Here is a 26,383-nt window from a genome sequence, read left to right on the forward strand (position 1 = left end):
GTTACCCTCTCTGTGTCCCAGCTGGGAGCAGGGTCTGTGGGGTCTAGGGGCCAAGGAGACAGCCATAATTCTAAATTTGAGACCTTGTATGTTCTGCCATCCTGGTGCCACTAGGAGCTGAGGAAAGCGACAGCTTAACCCAGGAGAGCAGAGGAGTCACAGGAGGTACAGGGTCTAACTGCTTTACTCATACTTCTTCTCCCAGATGTTTTGGCATTGAAAAAAACATTTTCAAAACCTACTATTAAAAAGGAACATAGGCCCTGGCTGTTGTGGCTCAATGGATTGAGTGCAGGCCTGCAAACCAAAAAGTCAGCAGTTCGATCCCTAGTCGGGGTACATGCCTGGGTTATGGGCCAGGTCTCCAGCTGGGGATGTGTAAGAGGCAATGGATTGATATTTTCTCACACATGGATGTTTTTCTCCTGCTCTTTCTCCCTTCTTTTCCCTCTCTCTAAAAATGAATAAATAAAATCTTTTAAAAAATAAAAATAAAAAGCAACATAGTTAGTATTTTAGGGCAGTGGTTCTTAACCTTCTTGGGATGGAGTCCTTAATATTCTGGCACAAACTTTGAATGCTGACCTCAGGGTCTATGGCTCTTCTGGGAGTTGTGGACCTCCCGTGGAGTATCCCAGCATGGGGCACATGTGCACAGAGTAGCGTGGTGGACAGAATTAACTACATTATTATAAAATGTTAGTCCTGGCTGGTGTGACTCAGTGGATTGAGTGCCGGCCAAAGGGTTGCTGGTTCGATTCCCAGTCAAGGCACATGCCTGGGTTGCAGGCCAGGTCACCAGTAGGGGGCGTGTGAGAGGCAACCACACACTGATGTTTCTCTCCCTCTCTTTCTCCCTCCCTTCCCCTCTCTAAAAATAAACAAATCTTTTTTAAAAAGAAAAATAAATAAAATGTTCCCTCGTTTCCCTGGACCCACCCCAGTGTGTGTGTGTGTGTGTTTTCCACACCTCATGCCACAGCCAGATGACAGAGGCATCAACATGAGGAAGACACAATTCCGTTATCAGACCTGACTTGTACCTCATTATTGCTTTAGAATCAGATCTTTTTTAAATGAAAAATAATCTATTTTTACAAAATCAACATAGGTACACCTTAGAAAAAAGGACAGATAAGCAAACAAGAAACCTTATGTACTGACCTTCCAAAAATTAGGACTGTTAATTCCTTACTATTTATTGTTCCAGATTTGTGACTGTGCATGTATGTGCCTGCACTTTTACAAATGAGCACACTAATTTGCTGTTTATATTTTAAACTTAATACTAACTCCCTTTTCTGTCAATAAATCTTTATCTTATCTTCACCTTATTCTCCACTTTCTAGTTCCTCCAATTGTCCTAAAATGTCCTCCAAAATTGCCTAAATAAGGATCACGTATCACATTTGGTTGCTCTATCCCTTGAGTCTCATTAATCTAGTATTGAAGGAACCTTTTCCTGTCGGTAGACTTCACAAAGACCCAATCAGTTGTCCTGCAGAATAGCCCACGTTTTGAATGTTCTGTTTCCTTTCTTACTGTATCATTGAACTGGTGCTTCTAGTTCCTCTGTTTACTTCAGATGAGAAGTTAGATCTAAAAGTCTGTTGGATTTAGGTGAAATTCTTTTGGCCAAAATGCATCTTAGAAATTATGCAAATGGGTTCATTTGGCTGATGCCGAGGGTTTAGGCTAAGGAGCCTGACCACACTCAGGAAGGCAAAATGCCAACTGTGAGTAGCAAAGTCAATTTAAAATGGCCATCTCTACAAGCAAGTATTGTTACAGAAGAAGTGAAGTTAAATCTACTCTTGCTTTGTATGGTATTTTTTTTTTGTCTTCAGTCACCTTGCCATTGGCTCATGGCCTTTGCATGACACTGGCTGGCTGTGCACGTGGAGCAGGTGTCAGTTACCTTCTCTGCAGTGCTGCACAGCACATCAGTGAAGACTGCCCCCATGCACAGAGCACAGGCCAGGTCGAGTGCTTCTGATCGCCTCTGCAGGAGGCACGTCTGTTAGTCATTTGCCTGGAAGGGAGTCCAGGTCTGTGTTTAACATCCCCTCTGCAGGAGGCATGTTAGTCATTTGCCTGGAAGGGAGTCCAGGTCTGTGTTTGGTCCTACGCTACCTGACCCCAGAGCCAGAGCCTCAGCTCTGCCTCTTGTACTCTCTCTGATGCTTTTGGAATATTCTGTTTTTATTTTTCCATATAGATCTATGGTGTATTTTTACAAATAAATTAAATTAATTGTGTTTGGATGGGTAACTTCTTGTTCCAGTGCCATTTGATGACAAGATTTGGGCTCGTTCACCCAGTAAAAGGGGAGCCAGCTCCAAGAAGCCCCGGGATGAACATCTCCCAGGCACCTCTCTCTGTCCCTTTCTTGGTCCCACTCCCTGCTTCCCCTCCCTGACAGCTCCAGAGACACACAAGGGAGCTAGCTGACATTTGATGAGGCTGCGTCACCTGGTGTACATGTTGTTTCAGAATATGGGAGACATATCTCCACATTGCTGCCCTTCCCATGTTAGCAAGACCAGCAGGCGTTTTCTCGTCTGCCCAGTCCTTGGCACACATGTTGCTGGGTTGCGCTGCAGAAGCCCCAATTCCGGGTTTAATTCAGGGCAGCTCCTGAGTAGCAGAGCCAACGCACCTGCAGACTAACAACTGTTCTTAATCATAAGGAACAATCCCAGCACACACTGAGTGGAGTCCCATGCCCTTCCCTCACTCTGTGGACCTTCACACTGTCTTGGAGTTGGGCCTTTGCCTCCTTGCCCTGCCCCTCCACCTCATCCTGCCACTGGCTGGCTTTGGAGTAAAGTATAACCCAGTATCTACAATCAGAGCTTTACCAAAAACTGGGGCCCTGCCCTGAAGCTGGAAACAACTAATACCCTCAGCCTGGTTGTGGGTACAGGAGAGAAGCCCGGGAAATCGCCGCTTCTTCCTTCCTAGAGCCCTCTCTTTGTTTGGTGCCTGTCCTCTATTTCACGTTTTAAAAACTTTGTAGAAAAGAAAATCTTACACTGGGGTAATCTCTAAACTTGTTGATACATGTCTAATTATTCTCTAACGGAAGTATGTATTCAAGTGAGACCTGACTATGTGCTTAAAAAGTTGGGTGCCAATAGTTTTAAACTAGTCCCATAACAGGCAAAGTGCAGGTCAGAGGTTGGGTTCACAGGCACCTTTGACCTCAGGGTCCATGGTCAAGAATAGCGTGGGGGTCGGTATTCCACATGTGTTTGATAAGCTTAACTGAATTGCCAATTCTGATGCTTTTTGAGCTTCTGTTTCTTAAACATCAATGCATTATTTTTACTATGATGGTTTATTTGGGTACAGACTTTTGAAATAGCCACCCCACACTTAGAATTTCATGTTTGGTGGCATCAGTTCATATAGCTAATTGTAGGAGTATTCCAGGTAGATAGGTTAAAGGGAAAAGCATTCTCTGGGTAATGGTGACCATAGTTTTCAACTTGAAAAGATAAATGACTTTCACACATGTTCTAGATACAAGATGGTTTGTGAGATGCGGTTTGTATGTGTAACTGTTTTCAGAGGGTATGTCAGTGTTTACGTAAGTGGTAGGACAGCGATCTGGGACTGCGCCTGTCCTGGAAAATCTGGGCTGTGTGGTCAGCATGCTGTAGAGGTGCTGAACTTAGTAAAAGTGAAACAAAAAAATTAAAGCAGGAAAGCTTGTCCTTCCAAATGTAACTTCCCAAAGTTTTTTCCCTAGTTAATAGCAAAATGTCCTCAGTTTTGCAATATGGCTTTGGATAATTAATTCTTTCTTTTTGGATTTAGACAGAACTAAACTTTACTCCAGACGAAGTATCTAATTCCTTTAAGACATGTATTTAATTCCTCATATAACTATCTTTTTTTCTTTATCTCCATTTTGGCTGGGGTGACCAGAAATTGGGAGTCCTCATCACAACCAGAATTGTTAATCCCACCTCTATAAAATGTGTTCAATATTGAAAATCCTTCAAAGGAAATAACCTGAGCATTTGTACATCTCCTCTCACTAAGGGCCTTATGTCCTCAGGTTTTCAGAAAGTTCCTTCTTAGAATAGTCTTGACCTTGTAATGCATTTGTCAATAGTAATTTTTGAGTGCATGATATACCAGGAGCTGGGTAATACACCAGTGCCACAGAGAAAGCCATTAGGATCCCTGCCTTCAGGGATTTTAGATGGTGGAGTTGGGGAGGGTGGTCTGTCAAGGTTGGTCAGGCCATTGTGATGCATTTGAACTGGGTTAGGATAGCACAAGTGTGGGGAGTTATGACTACATATGCAGAAAGTGGAACCCCGACTTTGGGAGGCCAGGTGACAGTGTGCTGGATACCGTAATAGTTAAGGCTATTTGAAGAAGGATTTCGCTAGTCACTCAGACAAATGAATTAAATCTGTAACACAGTTACGCAGCCTCAGAACTGACAGGCTTATATTTCCCCCAGAAGTTGCATTACAGTGCAGCATTGCAACCACAGATTCTGTCACTAGGAGAGCTGACCTTTTTTTGTGCTACCTCTCATGCTCACTCTCACACAACACACTGCCTACGTTGTGGATTGTTAATACCAAAACATGTTTACATTCTTTTTTTTTGAGATTTTATTTATTTATTTTTAGAGAGGGGAAGGGTGGGAGAGAGGGAGAGAAACATCAGTGTGTCCTTGCTTGTTGAGTGGCCCCGCAACTGGGGATCCTACCCACAACTCAGGCATGTGCCCTGCCTGGGAATTGAACCAGCAACCCTTTGGTTCCCAGACTGGCACTCAGTCCACTGAGCCACACCTGCCAGAGCAAAGTGTTTGTATTCTTTTATACACATTCTTGAAAGAGCTCACGCAATTTTACCTAACAAATTCCAACTTGACTGAACTGAATTAAAACTGATAGTTCTTTTCTGTTTTCTGGGTTATTGCCATTTTAACGCCCAGATGAATTATGAGTAAAAGGCTTCAGAAGCTGGTGTGTCTATCCAGCCTTTCAGTGTCTTCATTGGGGATTCTCTCGTTAAGTCCACACTCTCCCCAAAAGGAAGTAAGCAGGCGAAGTGGAGTAAGGCTGGTTAAGCTACTGGAGACTGACCACATTCTTCTTAAAATTTGGATTCTCTAAGGTTTCATATTTAAAGACTTATTTTTAAATGAAGGGAAGTTTATACATAAAACATGAGTGTTTGAGACATTTATATTAAGGTTGGGAAGAATTAATTTGAATATTATTAGGCATAAATCTGCTGTTACAGAGGCAGCAAAAATATGGCTCAACAACAAAAAACAGGACTTTGTTTAACTTCCCCTGAAATTTCATCTGGTTACCTCAGCATTTTTAAATTATCTGACTCTTCATTAGTTCTTTATTGTATTTCCAAGATTTTTATTTATCCTCTACAGTTAGGAACTTGTGATTTGTTTTGGCATATGCAGACAAACAGAAAATATCTTTATTACACATTTTTTCTTGAAAAAAACATGATTTTATTGTTTTTTTCACCCCATTAGTTTTCTTTATTTAAAAGTGACACTGGAAAAATATGAATAAGAATCATTCAGAATACCATCACTAGAAAATGACCATCACTAATATTTGTCAAACATTATTCAAGATATCTATGTATTTATAGTAAGAGAATGAGAGGGATTAAAAGGATATAAAACAAAATGTGTGTCATAGTACATGTTATTTTAAAATAAATAGTATGCGATTTAATTTTACTTGGATTTGGCAATAAAACTGAATTGTAACTAAAATAATTGGTGAACTTGATATTTTCTCAAAATAAGAAATTGATTATTAAGATTCTTCTAAAGTCAAGAAAAAAATTACAAAAAATTTCAAAATTATTTAAAGTTATTTTAACTTTGAATAGTATCTTATAAGCCATTGCTATGAAAAGTGAGAAACTGGCCCTTTGAAAAGTTTTCTCTCCTCTCCTCTCCTTGCCCCCAGCCTCTATCCTCTCTGTTAGTTATAAATCTTAACTTTTATACTGTATTCTGTACCTGTATTACCACAACTGCTTAATCTGGTTTTATAGCTTAATCATAGCTTCTTTATATTCTTCCTTTTTTCATTTGCTTTTGCATGAAAGCAAAAAATTCAGTTGCATGAATTTCACTACCAACTTGTGCTCTGAGTTCTGCCACACTTAAGGATGCGTGGCTCAGACAATGAAGAAGGAAACTCAGATTCAGAGCCATGTGGGGGTTCTGACACGGCTCCTCTCTGTGCTGGACTTGGGACTCAGATGGGCCTCTGCTTTTTCCTGAATGGTCCCTCTGATTGCACCATCCTACAGTCTCCAACCAGCATTTGAAAGTTTTAGGAGCTGCAAGTGGTTCCTGATCTCTTCCTCCTCCCTTTCCTTTACCCTTTTCTCTTCCCCAACCCCTTGACAAAAGAGCTCCTTAAATCAACTACACTTTCTACATTTGAAGTTACCTTGGAAAATCAAAGTCACCAGTCCCCTCTCTACTGGTTTTAGGATAGTCAGTAAATGGCTGATGGAGGTTGTGTCCAAAAGTGCTCAAGCTTCCAAAACTCCTAATTGGAAACCCAGTGTATGGCTCACTTGACTTTTCTGGTTATCAGTTTGTAAGGACTTCTTCAAGTGATAATTTTTATTGTAAATACAAAATTCAACAGGACTTCCGGCGAAGATGGAGGCATAGGTAGACACACTGTACCTCCTCGCACAACCAAAAGGATAACAAATTTAAAAAGAAAAAAACAACCAGAACTGATAGAAAATTGAACTGTATGAAAGTCCAACAACCAAGGATTTAAAGAAGAAACACTTACCTAGACTGGTAGGAGGGGTGGAGATGGGCAGCCAGGTAGAAAGGACTTGCAGCAAGGTGCGGCTGAAGAACTGGGCAGTTCCACTTCCACTTGTGGGCAAACCAGGAGGAACACCTGGAGAGCAAGACAGGCCACATAATCCAGGGTTCCAGGGCCAGGGAAATGAAGCCTTAAAGCCTCTGACTGAAAAACCTGTGGGGGTTGAGGTGGTGGCAGGGAGAAACTCCCAGCCTCAAAGGAGAGATTCTTGGAGAGACCCACAGGGCCCTAGAACATACACAAACCCACCCACCCAGGAATCAGGACCAGAAGGGCCCACTTTGCTTGGGGGAAATGAGGGAAGTGACTGAAATCTGGCAGAGAGCAGAGTAGGCGCCATTGCTCCCTCTCTGACCCTGCCTCCACATACAGAGTCACAACGCAGTGACGTGGGTTACCTTGCCCAGGTGAACACCTAAGGCGTCACCCCTCACTATGTAACACATGCCCCAAGATAAAAAAAAAATGGCCCAAATGAAAGAACAGATCAAAGCTCCAGAACAAATACAACTAAGCAACGAGATACAGAACAAATACAACTAAGAGATAGCCAGCCTATCAATGCACAGTTCAAAATACTGGTGATCAGGATGCTCACAGAATTGGTTGAATATGGTCACAAATTAGAGGAAAAAATGAAGGCTATGCTAAGTGAAATAAAGGAAAATGTACAGGGAACCAACAGTAATGGGAAAGAAACTGAGACTCAAATCAACGATGTGGACCGGAAGGAAGAAAAAAACATTCAATCATAATGAAATTAAGAAAAAAGAATTTAAAAAAAAAATGAGGAGAGGCTTAGGAACATCCAGGACATCTTCAAATGTTCCAAAATCCAAATTATAGGGGTGCCAGAAGGAGAAGAGGAAGAGCAACAACTGAAAAACTTATTTGAACAAATAATGAAGGAGAACTTCCCCAATCTGGCAAAGGAAATAGACTTCCGGGAAGTCCAGGAAGCTCAGAGAATCCCAAAGAAGTTGAACCCAAGGAGGAACACACCTAAGGCACATCATAATTACATTACCCAAGATTAAATGAAGGAGAGAATCTCAAAAAGCAGGAAGAGAAAAAGAGACAGTTACCTACAAAGGAGTTCTCATAAGACTGTCAGCTGATTTCTAAAAAGGAAACTTTCAGAAAAGAAGGAGCTGGAAAGAAGTATTCCAAGTCATGAAAGGCAAGGACCTACATCCAAGATGACTCTATCCAGCAAAGCTGGATTTAGGTCAATTAGGTCAATATCACCTAATCAATTCTTTCTCTAATAAGGCTGAAAGATGAATTACTTTTGTTTTTTAATAAGAAAAATAGAAAATCTCTTCTTTGGGAGTTGTAAAGCATGACCTCTCACAGGCTTCCAGCTTATCAGTCATTGGTACAGAAGATGAGTCTAGATGAGTGTGATGACCATTTTATCTTCAAAGTCATGCTTTTATTTTAAAGTACATTGGAAACATATATCCAGAAAAATGGTAGTGACATAAAGTTTTCCTTTTTACGTCATTCAATATTATTTTATATTGGTTTCGGGCATCCAGCATACTTTGCAAAGTATTCCCTGAGATACTTCTAGTATCCCCTTGGCACCACACATAGTTAGTACAGTAAGACTGACTATATTCTCCATGGCGTACTTTACATCCCATGGCAGCTTTGTGACCACCAATCTGTACTTCTCCATCCCTTCACCTTTTTCACCCAGCCTCCTCCAAATCCCCTCCCCTCTGGCAAACATCAGTCTGTTCTCTGTATCTATAAATCTGTTTCTATTTTGTTTGTTCATTTATTTTGCTCTTTAGGAGTGGGCAAAAGTAGGTTTACAGTTGTTCGTAACAAATAATACAGTAACAAAAAAATAAACTCACATACACCAAACTGTACACCTACTTTTGCCAACCCCTGTATAAGTGAAATCACATGGTATTTGTCTTTCTCTGACTGACTTATTTCATTTAGCGTAGCATCCTCTAGGTCTATCCATGCTGTCTCAAATCGTAAGATTTTTTTATGGACAAGTAATGTTCCATTGTATATATATGTACCACAATGGGGTTTTTCCCTGCAATTTTCAAGTATATAATATAGTATTGTTAATTACGTAGTCACTACATCGTAAATTATATCTCCAGAGCTTAATTATCTTATAACTGAAAATTTGTACCCTTTGATCAATACCTCCCTATTTCTGCCCCCCTCCCCCACCCCCTGCCTTTGGCAACCATCATTCTAGCCTCTGTTTTCGAGTTGGGCTTTATAAATTCCACGTATAAGCAATGCCATGCAACATGTGTCTTTCTCTGTCTGAATCGTTTACTTACTATAATGCCCTAAAGGTCCATCCTTGTGGCAAATGGCAAGATTGCTTCCTTCCCCTGGCTGACTATATTCNTTGGTTGTGTCTTTGTTTCTCCAATCCTTTGTTTTATTCAAACTTGGTTGTGGGAGAAGGCACAGTGTTTCCACCTATGCCTCCATCTTGGCGGAAGTCTAGCCTCTGTTTTCGAGTTGGGCTTTATAAATTCCACGTATAAGCAATGCCATGCAACATGTGTCTTTCTCTGTCTGAATCGTTTACTTACTATAATGCCCTAAAGGTCCATCCTTGTGGCAAATGGCAAGATTGCTTCCTTCCCCTGGCTGACTATATTCCATTGTGTACCACCATGTTTTTACCCATTCGTCTATCGGTGGACATTTGGGCTGCTTCCATAGCCTGGCTATTGTCAATAATGCTGCCGTGAACATGGCGGGTACATGTGTTCTTTTAAATTAGTGTTTTGAGTTCACTCTAGTTCCTTTTTAAAAAGTAAATTATTTATAGCCCTGAATGGTGTGGCTCAGCGGGCTGGGCATCATCCTGCAGACGGAAAGGTCATTGGTTCGATTCCCTGTCAGGGCCAGGTCATCAGAGTTGGGGGAGTGTGAGAAGCAACCAATTGATGTTTCTCTCCCTCTTTTTTCTCTCCTTCCCCTCTAAAAAGAATTAAATAAAAAAAAATTTAGAGAAAAGAAAATTATTTACATGTGGATATTTTTTCATTAACTTAAAAAAAAACTTGTACTAACAAATAATTTTCAACACACGTGTGACTGATTGCCACTTGCCAGAGTATTGGCATGCTTGGGAAACAGTGGTCTTTCTAGCAACTGGTTTTGGTATCTACTGTGTGTAGAGTCCCCTTGTTGAGGAATTTGTGCTTTGGGGACTTTTTTTCTTGTTTTCCTCTGACCTAATAATACCCCTTTCCCACTTACAGACTGTAGGGCGGGAACTGCTGCTACATTTAATTGAATATCTCGTAACCAGTGATGGTAAGGACCCTGAAATCACAAATTTAATCAATAGTACCCGGATACACATCATGCCTTCAATGAACCCAGATGGATTTGAAGCTGTCAAAAAGCCTGACTGTTTTTATACCAATGGAAGGTAAGGATGGGCTACTCAATCTTTATTTAAAGTAAAACAAAACAAGCCCTGGCTGGTTTTGCTCAGTAGCTTGAGCACCAACCTGCGAACTAGAGGGTCGCTGGTTCGATTCCCAGTCAGGGCACATGCCTGAGTTGTGGGCCAGGTCCCCATTTAGGGGTGTGTGTGAGAGGCAGCCACACGTTGATGTTTCTTTCCCTCTCTTTCTCCCTCCCTTCCCCTCTCTCTAAAAATAAACAAAGTACTTTTAAAAAGAGAAAACAGAATTTAAAAATAGCAACAACAACAAAAAGGCCCCCATGAAAGAGTCCTCTTGGCCCTGGCGAGAGGAATGAGGGAACCATTGCGTAGCCTGTGTCCTGTCATGTGCTGAGAACTCCTCAGGGCTGCCTGCCCATTGCTTTTAGGATAAAAAGTGAAGTCCCGAATAAGACTGCTTTACTGCTGGGTCCACCTCCCTGCTTTGTTTGCCGCTCCTGCTTCTCATGCCGCGCCAGAGCTCGGGTGCCCTCCATCTCTGCATCTGCCAGGCCCTTCCTCACCTCCCATTCCCCCTCCTCACGCCTCCCACTGCTTCATCAGCATGTTGGCAAAGACTCCTTCCTGGCCTATCATGTATGTAGTAGGCCCCCGATCATACTCATGTCACCTGGCACTTGACCTTCATAGCACAATTTTTAATGTCTTATTTCTTGTTTAATGCCTGAACTATAAGCTACCTTAGGGCAGGAGTTCCATTCAGTGTGTTCATCATTGTTAAATCCCCTAGGCCCTCAGTAATTACCACTTGATTTATTAAGCCGGGGCAGGAACTAACCAAAAAGAACAGTGAGTCTTATAGTCCTTCCTTCCTTCCTTCCTTTCTTCCTTCCTTCCTTCCTTCCTCTCCCCCACCCCTTTCTCTCTTTTCAAAGTGAACCCCCAAGATTTTGTCTTTACGATAAAACAACATTTGAAGCTTAGAACTGGGTCATTTGGCCCTTTCTCTTCTTACCACTTCCCAGTTCAAAATGCTTGACTCTCTCAACAGTCAGCCTTTTCTTAGATCTGCAACGCATTCTAGCCTCCACACAATCTTCTTTGTAGTTTTAGCCTTTTTGCAGAAAATTGGCTTCATCTGCCCACCATAGTCACTCGGCTTCCTGTCATTACACCACTGACCCTGCCCATGCCGAGGATCCTGCCCTCCTTGTACTGTGCCACTTTGTGGGGGTGATGTTTGCCCCACGTCTTACAGAAGGTCCTGCAGGTTTAGGAACGTTCGCCATGTTTGCGAGAGCACTGTCGGCCAGGAAAGCAGCATTTCTGATCTAAACAGTTTATTTTGTTTCAAGTTACCTCAGGAAGTTTGGATTTTCTCAAATGTCTAATATACATTTATATTTGTGCAACTAAAATTTGGTTGCTTTTACCAAAATAAATAAAATCTCACCACTTGATTCCTTTCAAGTTTTTCTAGCATACTTAAACAGGGCCAGTGCCGCTTTTAGAAATACATTTGTATGAAGTAGCACATTCCAGTGGTTTCCGTTATCAAATATTGGGTGGACCAAAAAGTCTGTTTATTCTGTAAAATAAAAGACACATTTTTCATTTTCACCAATAGCTTTATTGATTTGGATAGTTTGACAATGTCAGCTATCTCCCGCGTGGTAGAATGTTGATTGTTCTCAGTTAATGTCTCGATTCGATCTCCATCCACTTCAACGAGTCTACCAACCACAATGGAGCATCATCCAGCAAAAAATCTCTAGCTGAAACTTCACAAACCACTTTCTACACATTCAATCAGTCACAGCACCTCCTCCATACACTGCAGAGATCTTTTATGGCATTCCAGTTGCATTTTTACCTTCCTTGAAATAATAAAGCACAATATGCCAAAAATGTTGCTTATTTTCTTCCATCTTCAGTATTAAAATGGCTACCCCCAAATTCATCAATTTCAGTAGGGTTTTTTGTAAATGCACGCTGATATGATAGCTGTCACAATACAACCTAACAAAATTGTTTCAAGTGAAGTTAAGACAACTAAGGGCTACTAGAGCCATCATACGAAAAAAGCCAAACAAACTTTTTAGCCAGCTCAATACTATGTAATAAACTACCACAAAACTTTGGGACTTAAAGCAACCACCTTTCTATTTACTCCCAGTTCTGTAAGTTAAGAATTTGGTCAGGGCAGAACAGGGATGTGCATCTCTGTGGCCTCAGTTGGGGTCTGGCTGAGACAACTACCTTGGGACCATGTGTCTGCAGTCTTGTCACGTGGGTTCCTCATTTCTCTGTGTGGACTCTCCACATGGCTAACATGGGGATCTCAGGGTCCCAAAAGGGAGTGTTTCATGAGCAAACACCCCAAAATGGAAACACTTATCAGACCGCTGCCTACATCACAATAACTACTGTCCCACTGTTGAGAGCCAGTTGCACGGGAAGGGGCTACATAGTGTGTGAATGCCAGGTGCAGTCTACTGGAGGTTGCCAAGGCAACCATTCACCACACCTGGAGCCCAAACAGAAAGTTCACACATGGCATGAATCTACTTCCTCACATACCACCAGTAAACCCTAAAAATTTTTTTCTTTTAAAGGGAAAACGGTAACTCCTATGACCTGAATAGAAATTTCCCCGATGCTTTCGAATCTAATGATGTAGTAAGGCAGCCTGAAACGGTGGCAGTCATGGAGTGGCTGAAAACAGAGACATTTGTCCTCTCCGCAAACCTCCACGGCGGTGCCCTGGTGGCTAGTTTCCCATTTGATAATGGTGTTCCAGGTAAGCAAACAGCCTGGCGTGGGCTTTCTAAGTCCATAGTGAAACTGTAAACCCTCCTGCTCACTTGACTTCTCTGGCAGGGGTAGAAAGAGCCTCATTTTCTCAACCCTGAGCCATCCGTCCTGCAATTTATAAACACTAGGTGGACAGCAGGGCTCAACTGACCAGTAGCAACAAGATTGCTTGACATTCATCACTGAAACAGAAACTGGGATTCAAATGATTTCACAAGAGGCCACATGGCCAGGAGGAAATAAAACTAGAACAACTTACCCTTCTTTGCTAATCATATGAGTCATAATTGTTGACTCCTCTTAAAACTCTGCAGGATGAGGTAAACACGAAGGATTTAAAATATGACCGTGGCTTCATTTAATCCCTACAGAACCCAAGGAAGTGTCCCATTTCCTCTGGAAATGAGCAAGAGTGACGAGGGGCTCTTTAACTGTTAAGCAGATTTATGTGGATGGATTCTTTTGTGTGATGCCACCTGGTGTGTGTGCATTACCCACTGGGAAGAAGGGCGGAGGGACGTTCATGGGAGGGGGCAACAGGTTTCTCTCTAGGAGATGGAGCTGCTGTGTGGGACTCGATGACGTGTTTGCTCACTGCATTGTCACCACGGAGGTCTCGGTTTGTCTTTCACGTGTAGCAACTGGGTCATTACACTCCCGGAGCTTAACCCCCGATGATGACGTTTTTCAGCATCTTGCAAATACCTACGCTTCCAGAAATCTCAACATGAAGAAAGGAGATCAGTGTAAAAATAAAATGGACTTTCCGAATGGGATTACGAATGGGTACTCTTGGTATCCGCTCAAAGGTGAGTTTCCCGTCATTTCCATCATGCTCCCTGTGGCCTGCACCCAGGGGTACCAGCTGGTCTTTGTGGACCCCAGCCATGATCATAAGTTTGTTAGGCACAGGGCAGTCCCTTCCATCACAAGAGCAGTGGGGGAGACTGGTCCCTGGGGAAGTGCTTAGACAGCCAAGGCTGCCTTCCTTCATTCAGAGATCACTCAGCTTTTTCCTACTGTGAGTCAGAAACTATGCCCATACAGATGAACAGGACACAGATCTTCACCCCAAGTTTAATACAGAAGAGTGACATGCAAATAAAGAGTTGTAATAGCAGTGTGATTAGAATAAAAATAGAGATTTAGAAAAGGTACAGTGTGCCAGGGTGTAAAACCAAAATATGGAAGGGGGGTGAAGACCTTGGAGACATTGAAAGCTTATATCTCATCTAATGGGGACAGCTGCTCCTTGGATCCAGTTAATTACTTCTGTGCCTCAGTAGGTCCCATGATTGCCGGGTCTTCCAATTTGTAAAACAAGCTGGATGTGTGCCTGAAGCCTCATGATTTCAAAGCCACTTTGTAGGTTAACCAAGACAGCTCTTCAGGCTCGATACAGTGGGAGGGGGGGCCTGCAGTTTTTCAACCTTAGAACAGGATGGCCATGTGAGGGAGGAGAGGTAAGGAAACTGCCGGGCAGGAAACGTGGGAGCAGGGATGTTCTTCTCAGAAGGAATGATATAAGCAGAAGCCCAGGGATGTGAGAAGTCGTTCTAGTCTGGGAACTGAGTGGTCACAGGAGGAAGATGGAAGGGTGTGAGGGAAGACAGTGGGCTGGGTCTGGATTTCCTGGCCTCAGTGGAAAGTGCCCCCTTTGAGGCTACTTTGCCTGAGCCTCCCAACAGCAAGCCTCGGGCTGCACTTCGGCAGGCTGGACAGTTGCCCAGGTGCTACTTCAGGTGCATAGGCTATCAAGTAGTCTTGCATAAGGTGGTCCTTTGGTGTCTGGGAGGCTTTCTACCAGCTTCCCAGGTAATATAAATAAGCATAGACCACAGGCGATACCACAACATCGAAGTCTTCTTGCTGTTGTCCTAGGTACAGCCTCCCTCAGCCCCTGCCCCAGCTTCAGGGCTCTAGCCTGATCCCCGCTCATCAACCTTCAGGGGGAGGACCGGGCCCCCACCTGCCCCGTGGCAGAGCTGTCCTTCGTTTGCACCGTGTGTAAATTTCAAGACGGAGGCAGACGTGTGGGAAACTAGCTAGGAGCCCCAATCTTGCTGCCGGGAATTTTTCCCAAGTGTACCCACATGCAAGCTGTGTGTCCTTCTGAGAAAAAAGGCAGACAGCCAGCTACTTTAAGGAGTTTAAAACAAAGCATGACGGCTCGACCTGGAGGTTTTGTCGGCTGGCCTGACTGGCCTTGTCCAGGGGTGCATGCCTCTCCACCCTTGGCATCCTCAATGCTGCATGCTTTGCACACCTGTTTAGCCATGTAAATTCTGCCTACCTGGGACACGGCCGTCTGCCAAGGGCTTGTGTTTTGTTTCTCTCTCCATTTTTTCCCTCTCCTATCTCATGGAGAAAATGAGGTCAGAAAGAAATACAAAACTCTTACTAAAAAAAAAATAGGACAGAGAAATTCTTCCTGGCTAGAATCTGGACCCACATAAACACTTTAATATTTAAATAATATCTTGATTTATCAATATTTTGACCATTTTCTAGCATAAAAATTTTTTCTACTTTAGTATATCCCAAATACTCTGATGTAGTTAACAATACATGTCTTACTGGGCAGATATCAAGTATAACAAGTTAAAATATGGCAGAAGCTACTTCCTTCAAAGTTACTATATTTCATCAAATCCAAAATGGCATTGATTTGTAAAATACAATGTCCTATTGAGAAAGAAAGAAAAATATATTTCCAGCCAAACTGATGACACCAAGATGCTTTTCAACCATCAGACGTAAGATACATCCCAATTCAGAGATTTTAAAATATGGAAAGTTTTGCATCTTAGAAAATATGGAATATGATTATAACCCTTTGAAAATAGGCTCCCCAGCGGTAGGAACTGGAAAGTAAGCAGGGCAATGGCAGCCCCGAAGCAGCAGTGGCCTGGGCCTCCTCCCTCCCGAGAGTCAGCCAGCACCGTTTTTCCCTTCCCAGAAAGAAGTTGAGGCCATGGGGGAGGGCGCGGGGGCTCGAGCAGGAGCCGGTGCTCTGCTCTGTCATCCCCTGGCTGGACTCCCTGGGCAGTAACTCATCCTCTGTGATTGAGTTTCCTCATCTGCACAATGTGGGTAATAATCGCTGTGCAGCTTACAGGAGTTGATACCAAGCCCTCCAAACGGTACCCAGCAACAGTGAGCACCCTGTGTACGCAGGCCGTGGTGATACCCTACACCAGTGTGCTTAGCTTTGTGCAGTGACTGTAATCATACATGGTGTGTAGGGATATTTCTAAATAAATCTCACTGTATTCAGGGAAGAAATTTAATTTGAAGAATCCCTTTTTTGTAATGTGTGATTACGAAAGAGAACTTTCCCCTACCCATCACTTCATTTTATGCACAGTTGTACTTCAATCGGCTGTGACCTAGTTACCCATTTGGGGATATGCAGAGTTGCTTCATCATGCCTGGGTAATACATTGTCAGGCCCTGATTTTATATGCTAACATGCCAAGTTCATCTTTTCCTGTGTGTGTATTTTCCTTGCAACTGTCTGGTTCACTTGTGCTCAAGGCGTGGGACGCTCGGCTCCACTCCAATTTTAGACCCTAAAAAATATTAAATATGCTTGTGTTTAGGTGGAATGCAAGATTATAATTACGTCTGGGCCCAGTGTTTTGAAATTACGCTGGAGCTGTCATGCTGTAAATATCCTCGCGAGGAGAAGCTTCCACTCTTCTGGGATTCTAACAAAGCCTCGTTGATTGAATACATAAAACAGGTGCACCTAGGTTTGTGAGATTTTCTTATTTTCTCTTAACAGAAAACACAGCATCTTGGCAGAACCTGTGGGCTGCAAAAACGCGAGCCCCTATTGGTGTCTTCTAGGTGCAGGTTCATTTTCGTGCCAGAACTAATGGCTGGGAATCCTCTGCGCATGAGTATCTGCAGCGTGTGAGAAATGCAGTGCCCACGAGTCCGTATCAGGGAAAGTATGGTGTGTGTGACTTTCATGTGGGGATGCAAAGCCCAGAGGACTTCTCATTTTACATGTTGAATGACCTGGAAATCTGGCAAAAGATCAGGACAACGGGTTGTGACTGTTGCATCAGCAACCAGTTAGAGGAAAGCCAAGTGTGCTTGTCAGTCACCATGCAGCATCACAGACGGGGACGTTGGACAGGCCGTTCTGCATTTTTATACAACTGGGGTAACGATTGAGCACTGTTCACGTTAGCTCCTCCCACCGCTCCACTCTGCCCAATGACCTGGCACTGGGAATCTTCCCAGCTCATTTCTTGACAGCTGACTGGCCTTTATCACGAATGGACAGACTAAACGTGGCAGGACTGGTAGTTCTCAAACATGTGCAGCCAACCCCTGGGGAGGGCTTGTTAAAACACAGGTCCTGTCCCCAGGGTGTGTGTTAACCACACATTCAGAGTGTGGTTAACATCTTCCCAGGTGCTGCTGATGCTGCTGATCCAGGGAAACACTCTGCTGGTGATGATGATGAAATCACACACCGGTCAAGTTTATTGGACCAGTCCGTGTCTCTCTGGGCCGGGTGTGGAGGGCTTGTCGGCATGGCAGGAGTAGAAGGTATTTTTCTCCACTGAGAACGGCTTGGTGGGGAAGAAACATCAGGAATTGGCCTAATAGTTAAGCTACCACATCAAACCAAAGTATAGAGTGTATGTTTGTGTTGAAGATGTGTGTGTTGTGTGCCTGCTGCATCCTTCCCGTCATTTCCTGCATGTTTCACACCTGCTAAAAAGAGATAGAAGTGGTTGGCGGAGGGAAAAGTAAGACACACAGGGGTGCACGGCTGAGTACACGGGGAATTAAGAGCTTTCCTTGGCCACACTTCCCCCAAATGGATGCCCCTCCCCCTTTGAGACTTTCATCCCCAAACCTGCCCCCCCAACCCCAACACAAGCACAGAGATTGTTGGTGAGCTCACAGGGCTGTGTCTACCTGGCTGAGATGCATATGGGGCAGGCTGATTCCGTGTGACAGATGCTACAAAATTCCATCCTTTTCACCAGCTTCTTACTAACATTTATTAAGCTTATTATCGGTCTTTCTCCTTTCCCACAGTCATCTAACTTTGTTTTGGGTCCTCTCTTGCTTAATATTCTGGTATTTCCCCTCCTAGATTTTCCTTCCTACCTATATTGATTCTTTAGTGTGTACTGTGCCTATTGTTTTCTAAAATTCCTGCTCCGTCAGCAGAGGGCAAGGGAACATGAAATATGCTCCATGTAACTGCACTTGGAATTTCAATCTACTTGTAAAGGTTACTTACCAAGCACTGAATTGTATCATGCTGATGTAATATTGCCAGTGAAGGAGCTTTGTAAACTGTTAAATAATGTATAAACTATAGCACGACCAGTGTCATTATTAATTTGGAAAGGCTTGTGAGTCCATTTATATTAGGTTTTTAAAGAATATGTTATCTGTCCACCTGTATCTATAATCAAATACGTACAACTCACTTAAAAATATGTACATGAGCACATCAACCCTGCCCCCTTGTGGTTTAAAACAGAGACATTTTTTTCTCCTAGTTTAATCATGAAACCCTGTTTCAAACACTGGTACAGTGTAGTTATTTTTACTTGGTAGAAAGATTCTCTTCAAATTGGTGCCCAGGAGAAGGCCAAAGAATATCTTTGTGGCTGATGGGAGCAAACAGCTCCTTAAAATATTGGTTTGCTTTGAGGAAACTGTTGATATTTGTCGATCTAAGACATTCACTGGACCAGTCTCACCACTTGCTAAGCTGACTCTAAGTCTCAGAGATTTTGACTCATCTGAAGTCTTAGGCCTATCTTGGCCTCTTGCTCTAACAGTGAGAAGCCAAGGTTCTGGCCAGAGGACGGGGGCCAGGATAAGGCCCAGCTGTTTTGTCGTTTGTCCCTGTGTAAAACCTTGAGCAAGCCACTTGTCCAAACTGCAGTTTTAGTTAACTGCTGGGTTCTCTATCCTACTCTATTGATCTATCTGTTATACCATATTTTTTTGATTATTATACTTTTGTAGTACAGTTTGAAATCAGGAAACGTGATACCTCCCACTTTGTTTACTTCTTTTTAGAGAGAGGGGAAGGGAGGGAGAAAGAGAGGGAGAGAAACATCAATGTGTGGTTGCCTCTGTGTGCCCCCTACTGGGGACCTGGCCCACAACCCAGCATGTGCCCCGACTGGGAATCGAAATGGCGACCCTTTGGTTCAAAGGCTCAATCCACTCAATCCACTGAGCCACACCAGCTGGGGCCCTCCCACTTTGTTTGTACTCAGGATTTCTTAGGATATTCAGGGTCTTCTGTGGTTTCATGTAACTTTTAGGGTTACTTGTTTTACTTCTGAGAAGAATGCATTGGTATTTTAATAGGCATTACAGACACTAAGGCCAAGATAGCAAAGGAGGGCAAGTCTAAGTTCTAGGGGCCCAGAATGCTTGTCCCCCTTTCTGAGGAGAAACAAAGATGAGCAGCCATGCCCTGGCTGGCACGGCTCAGTGTGTTGGGTGTGGTCTTGCAAACCAAAAGGTCATCAGTTGGACTCCCCGTCTGTGCATATGCCTGAGCTGCAGGCCAGGGCCCCAGCTGGAGGTGTGGGAAGGGCAGCCGATACATGTTTCTCTCTCACATTAATGTTTTTGCCCATGTCTTTCTTCCTCCCTTCCCCTCTCTCTAAAAATAAATAAGATCTTTAAAAAAAAAAGATGAGTAAGATGCCATGTTACCTGTTGCTGTCCTCTCTCAGAGCAGTTCTGAAGCCCAAAATTTGGGGTATGGCTCACAGCACCCAGAAATGTAAACAACCTGGCCTAAGAGAATCTGGTATGTGCTGAAGCCAGATGCAGATTGGCATCGGGATGCAGACATGCATCTGTCGTCAGATGCAGAATAGGTGGTGACTGTCCATTAGGTGGGAACCAGGGAGCGAGCTGGCAGCCCCCAACTACCTCCCTGCCTGGACTCTGCACTGTGCCCAATGGACACAGAATTCCAGTGCTCGCCAGGCAGGCTTTTCATTCATGGCACCTGGTGCATTTCCAAGGGAAGGAGAGCTGTGCATTTCTTCCCCTGATTTTCATGTGTGGCCACAGAATTTGTCTCAAATTTTATTCTCCTTTGTTTATTTTCTGAGCTTTTTTCAAAATTTCACCCTTTGTTCCCCTGATGTAATAGTATTGGCTCTCTATGCATCTCTTTGGATCTACTGGTCTTTTTCCAATGTTTCAATTTCAACATGTACAAATAAATCATGTCTTCTGCTAAAACAATTACTTTCCTCTCAGTGAAAGTCTGGCGATGCCTGGACAGAATTGCAAAGACACGTAAGACATGAAGACAGCTTTTGTTTGGCCCACAGTTTGGGGTTTCCCTCGAATAGAAACTCCATGTTTAGGCATGGGCTGTGTTTGTTCAGCAACTGTGATATTCAAGTACCGTGGCCTTCCCTAGAACTGTCTCCAGGTTTGGGTAAGGGTCATGTGGAAGTGAATCTTTGGATTTTTAGAGGATACTTAATGAGGGTCAAACTGGAATACGAAGATTTTAGTGATTCCCCTCAATCCAAATTATTCCTCTCCTTCCGTATTTCAAGGCAGACAGACTATGGGTCACTTGAAATCTTTGTTCAGTTGCGACACATACTAATATATGGGTGTCATATGGGTACCTAAGATCATCCAAAGGCACCGTTCATGTGAAAATTGAAGCCTGTTCTGTTCAAGTATAACCCATTCTAGCTGAGAAGGAGTTTACTACCCTTTCTTAAGGACCATGAGATTTTTTTCTCCTGGTGTCTTCTGTTAACTACATATTATTAGTATCCTGAATGCTGTTTCAGAATTACCTTAGATGCTTTAATTTTTTTTTCAAAATCTTAGAATACTTTGTTTTTTAAGATTTTATTTATTTATTTGTTTGTTTGTTTATTTATTTATTTATTTTACAGAGGGGAAGGGAGGGAGAAAGAGAGGGAGAGAAACATCAATGTGTGGTTACCTCTCACCTGGCTCCCACTGGGGACCTGGCCAGCAACCCAGGCATGTGCCCTGACTGGGAATCAAACCAGCAATCCTTTGATTCATAGACTGGCACTCAACCACTGAACCACACCAGCCAGGGCATCTTAGGTCCTTTAAAAAGATGGTATTAAGTCAGTTACAAAGGTAGTTTTTATATTTTTAGCTTGGCTTTTATTTTGTTTGATTTGATTGGTTTTGTAGAAGTCAATGAGAAATGTAAAAGATGCTAACAGACAACACCTCTACCAAAAACTATGTTGCTCAAATGCACAAATTTTTCAAGCGGCAGGAAGATAAGCTAGCCCAAAGACCTGAAGGAGAGAGAAATACATGTAGCTTCTTCCATCACATATTCCTGCCCTTGTTGGAACAAAGTTGAACTGATGTTCCAGAAATTTACCCAGTATTTGTCTCACCTACAGATTTACATAACTACGTTCTTTCTGTTCCGTTGTATAGTTTTTCTTACCCAAATTAAGAAAAGAGTTAAGCCCTGGATTGATGTGGCTCAGTGGATTGAGTGAGCTCAGTGGATTGAGTGAGCCTGCAAACCAAAGGGTCACCGGTTTGATTCCCAGTCCAGGGCACATGCCTGGCTGGTGAGCCAGGTCTCCAGTTGGGGGTGAGCAAGAGGCAACCACACAGTGATGCTTCTCTCCTTCTCTTTCTCTCTTTCATCCCCTCTGTCTAAAAACAATTTTTTAAGAAAAGGATTAAGAAACAAATATGAACTGATCAAGATTTTTTTTAAAGAAAATATTAATATCTGTTCAGCCTCCTGCCTGGAAGGTGGTAACGCGGGAGATAGCACAGGAATAACTCTGAGACTGAGTCGCTGTTGCTAACCAGTTGCATCCTGGTAGCCAGGCAATTCCTTTTAGCACTTAGGTAGCAGCTAGGAACGAGCAGCCAGAGGGTAAACAAAGGCAGGGCCCTCACCACTGCAATCTATCAAAGAACTTAACACAGGAGGCTAAAAGCAAAGGAAGACATGCTCACTCATTGACCCCGTGGTCCTGAGCCTAGATCAATAAGGCTGCCAGCCATTCCAAACAACATAAATAAACTGTGATAGTGCAGGAGGGAGCCCTTGAAAGTCTGTGGGTATCATCTCCACCTGCTGGGAGAAGGAAAACGTTGAGACAGTGTATTCACTCCAAGCCCTGGAAGGGGGAAGGGGAGGCGTCTACAGTGCCCGAAGAAAGGACCCTTAAAACAACTTTTGTTAACTGGCTGCCTCCTGTCATGTATGCAAAATGAACAAACAGAGTCTGGAGCAAGATAAGGATTCGGGCTAACAGATCCCCACCCATAGCTATGTTTGGGTAGTCATGTCTCCCCAGGGGGAAGCTGGCGCTACCTTTACCCATCAACCAGTATGTAAACTTCTTCACCCACATCCTGCTAACTGTATCAATCCTTAAAACAAAGGACTCCCTCTCTTGGCTCTCTTGCCACATGGTGGGGCCCCTGGCCAGCTTCCCTCTGGCAGGGGTGGGGGGGGTGCCTCTGGCCACCTGGCCTCTTGTCCCTCTCTTTTTTGACCACCCACCCTCTTGCTACCTCTGCTCTTGCCACCCTTGCTTTTACTCTCCCGTTGGAACTTAGCACTGATAAACTTTACTTGCATGCTAGTAGGCCTGCTGACCTGCAGTTCTTTACTGCATTGGCAAGGAGAACCAGGTTTTCCCCTTAACAGTGCTACATGTTATGCCCACAGTACAGGTGATGAAACTGAAGTTTGGGAATGTTTGGTGACTGGAGAGCTGGGATTCGAACTGAGACCCGACCACATTCTTGCTGCCACACCAAGCCGTGCTGTATTTATCTAATGTCTCGAAGGGCACACTAAGAAGGGCAAAATAGAAATACTTTTTCAAAGAATAATGCCACTGAATCCAACAAATAAATGCATAATAGGGTTATTGAATTATGACTGATGTTTGTGATGGGGTCTACCTAACAATAAAAGGATATACGAGGTCTGTCCAGAAAGTATCCAGCCAAGCGCTATGAAAAGTAGAGACACTTATTGAAGAAAGAAGAAATTATTGTATGTAACAAGAAACATTGTACGTAGGACAATGACACCTCAGTCTCTTTCAAAGTAGGCAGCTTGGGACCTCACACAGTTCTCCCAATCAGCATCAGCTGCCCTGTTGTATTTTCCTGAATCTCATCAACTATCTGAAGTCTTTCTCTTCAAAAGTAATTTTAGTTTTGGGAAAAATCAGAAGCTCGGGGCACAAAATCTGGGCTGTAGGGGAGCTGAATCACCTGAGTGATTTGATGTTTCACCAAAAACTGCGCGAGACATGATGCATGAGCAGCTGTGTTGTTGTGATGAAGCTGCCAATCACCAGTTGCCCATAGCTGCAGCCTTCTGAATCATCTGAATAGTTTCTGCAGAGGGATGTTCAAGCTTAACAGAAAATTTGATACAGATTCTTTGCTCTGCTTGCTCAGCTCAGTCATTTTGAATGTGATGACCACACAGTACACATACTCTGCAGTGTCTACCACCCCCACTGACTAGTACAGTGAAGTCGTCATTGTTTATACATGTGCTCCACTCTCCTTGGCTGTCCACTCCTTGGCTATCAGGTTACACTGATGTTGGACAAATCATTTTCGTTATATTAACAATGGCTGGACTTTTTCCAGAGAGACCTCATAAAAATAGAAATTAATTATAAGAAAACTGGAAAATTCACAGATATGCAGAGATAAATCATGTTACTGAACAACCAATGGCTCAAAGAAGAAATCAAGAAAAATTAAGAAACATACCTGGAAACAAATGAAAATAGAAATACACCATACCAAAATTTATGGGATATGGCAAAAGCAGTTCATAGCATTAAAATGCCTAGATTAAGAAACTTAAAGATCTTAAACCACCAAACTTGGCACCTCAAAGAAGTAGAAAAAGAAGAACAAACTAATCCCAAAGTTCATAGGAAGAAAAACAAAATATCAGAAGAAATAAATGAAATAGAAACTAAAAATGAAAAAAAAAAGATCAATTAAACCAAGAGCTGGTTGTTTGAAAAGATAAACAAAATTGATAAACTTTTAGCTAAACTGACCAAGAAGAAAGTGGACTAAATAACATATAAAATGTAAGAGAAGACATTATAAATAATACCACAGAAATATAAAGCACCATAAGAGACTACCATGAACAATTACACACCAAAATATTGGACAACCTAGAAGAAATGGTTAAATTCCTAGAAACATACACCTACCAAGAGTGAATCATAAAGAAGTAGAAAAGTCTGAACAGACCTCCTACAAGTAAGGAGAATAAATTAGCATCAAAGTGTCCTAACAAACAAATGCTCAGGACCCAGTAACTTCACTGGTGAATTCTATCAAATATTTTTAAAAGAATACCAATGCTTTTTTAACTCTTCCAAAAAAAGAAGAGGAAGAAACCCTCTCAAATCAATTTACAAGGCCCTTAGTACACTGATGCCAAAACAGGAAAAGGACACGCACGCAAAAATTACAAGCCAATATTTCTGATGAACAGAGGTGCAACAAAATCCTCAACAAAATATTAGCAAACTGAATTCAACAGAACATGAAAAGAATTGTATCCCATGATCAAGTGCGATTTATTCGAGGGATGCAAGGGTAGTTCAACATCTAAAAAACAATCAATGTGATACACCACTTTCACAAAATAAAAGATAACAATCACGATCATCTGAATAGATGCAGAAAAAATATTTCACAAAATTCAATATATCCATTATGATAAAAACTCTCAACAAAGTGTTGTATACCTCAACATAATGAAGACCAGCTATGGCAGTCCCTCAGTTAACATACTCAATGGTGAGAAGCTGAGAACTTTTCCCCTAAAATCAGGGACGAGATAATACCCACTCTTGCCACTTTTATTCAGCCTCGTACTGGAAGTCTATGCCATAGCGATTATGCAAAAAAAATAAATCAATAAAAGGCATCCATTCAGAAAGAAAGATGTAAATTATCAAGTTGTTTTTTGGTACATTTTATTGATTATGATATTACAGTTGTCCCAACTTATTCTCCTTCGCCCCCCTCCACCTAGCACCCCCCACTTCCTCAGGCATTCCCCCTGCACTGTTCATGTCCATGGGTCATGCACATAAGTGCTGTGGGTTCTCCATTTCCTGTACTGTACTTTACACCCGCAGGGCTATTCTCTTACTACCTATTTGTATTTCTTAATCCCCTCACTTCTTCACCCACTGCCCCACAACCCTCTCCCATCTGGCAACTATCAAACATTCTCTGTATTCATGATTCTGTGTCTGTTATTCTTTTTTTTGCTTAATTTGTTTTTAGTTTCAATTGTTGATAGATATGTATTTATTGCCATTTAATTGTTCATAGCTTTAATCTCCTTCTTTTTCTTATATAAGTCCCTTTAGCATTTCATATAATAATGATTTGGTGATGATAAACTCCTTTAGCTTTTTCTTTCTAGAAAGCTCTTTATCTGACCTTTGATTCATTTTAATTATGATGTGTCTTAGAGTGGGCCTCTTTGCATCTATCATAATTGAACTCTGTGCTTCTTGGATTTGGATGTCTATTTCCTTCACCAGATTAGGGAAGTTTTCTTTCATTGTTTTTTCAAATAGATTTCCAATTTCTTGCTCTTTCTCCTCTCCTTCTGGCATCCCTATGATACAAATGTTAGAAAGCCTGAAGTTGTCCCAGAAGTTATTTACACTATTCTCATTTTTTTAATTCTTTTTTTCTTCTTGTTGTTCTGATTGGTTATTCTCTGGTTCCTTATGTTCCAAATCATTGATTTGATTCTCAGCTTCATCCACTCTACTGTTGTTTCCCTGTAAATTGTTTTTTATTTCAATTAGTGTATCCTTCTTTTCTCACAGGATCTTTTTTAGGCTGTTGCAGTCCTCACTAAGTCCCTTGAGCATCCTTATAACCAGTATTTTGAACCAGTTCAGTCCCACCAGTGTTTTGCCCAGGGCCACTCTGCCTAAGCTATAATGCAATCTGAGTTGGCTGCTACTTGTGCTGGGCTTGGAGATTCCCAGATGAAGCCAAGGTATGAATCTAAGCTGGCTGCTAATTGTACTGGGCCTGGGGCCACTTAGCAAGAGGTAGGGGTGTAGGAGTCCACTGAGGCCAGATGTTGCTTGTTTGAGAGTTTTTAGGAAGTTGTGAAGCATGAACCAAGACCAGCCATTCATATGGAAAAAACACTGTTAACAGCTGTAAGTTGGGTGGGACAAAGCCTCAGGGTATC

At 42.5% G+C, this 26,383-nt stretch overlaps 1 protein-coding gene across 1 annotated transcript in view; it reads left to right on the forward strand.

Annotated features, from left to right (window-relative positions):
• Positions 1–26,383, forward strand: part of CPM (carboxypeptidase M) — an 85,897-nt gene that overhangs the window by 50,712 nt on the left and 8,802 nt on the right. The window contains exons 4-7 of the mRNA XM_037049479.1: positions 10,133–10,305; positions 12,900–13,084; positions 13,737–13,907; positions 16,701–16,853. Coding sequence (XP_036905374.1) covers positions 10,133–10,305; positions 12,900–13,084; positions 13,737–13,907; positions 16,701–16,853 — 682 coding nt within the window. The remainder of the gene's footprint in view (positions 1–10,132; positions 10,306–12,899; positions 13,085–13,736; positions 13,908–16,700; positions 16,854–26,383) is intronic.

The sequence above is a fragment of the Sturnira hondurensis genome, unplaced genomic scaffold (assembly GCF_014824575.4).
Source record: "Sturnira hondurensis isolate 20B ecotype Veracruz unplaced genomic scaffold, ASM1482457v3 Scaffold0006496, whole genome shotgun sequence".
In the NCBI taxonomy this organism is placed as follows: Eukaryota; Metazoa; Chordata; class Mammalia; order Chiroptera; family Phyllostomidae; genus Sturnira; species Sturnira hondurensis.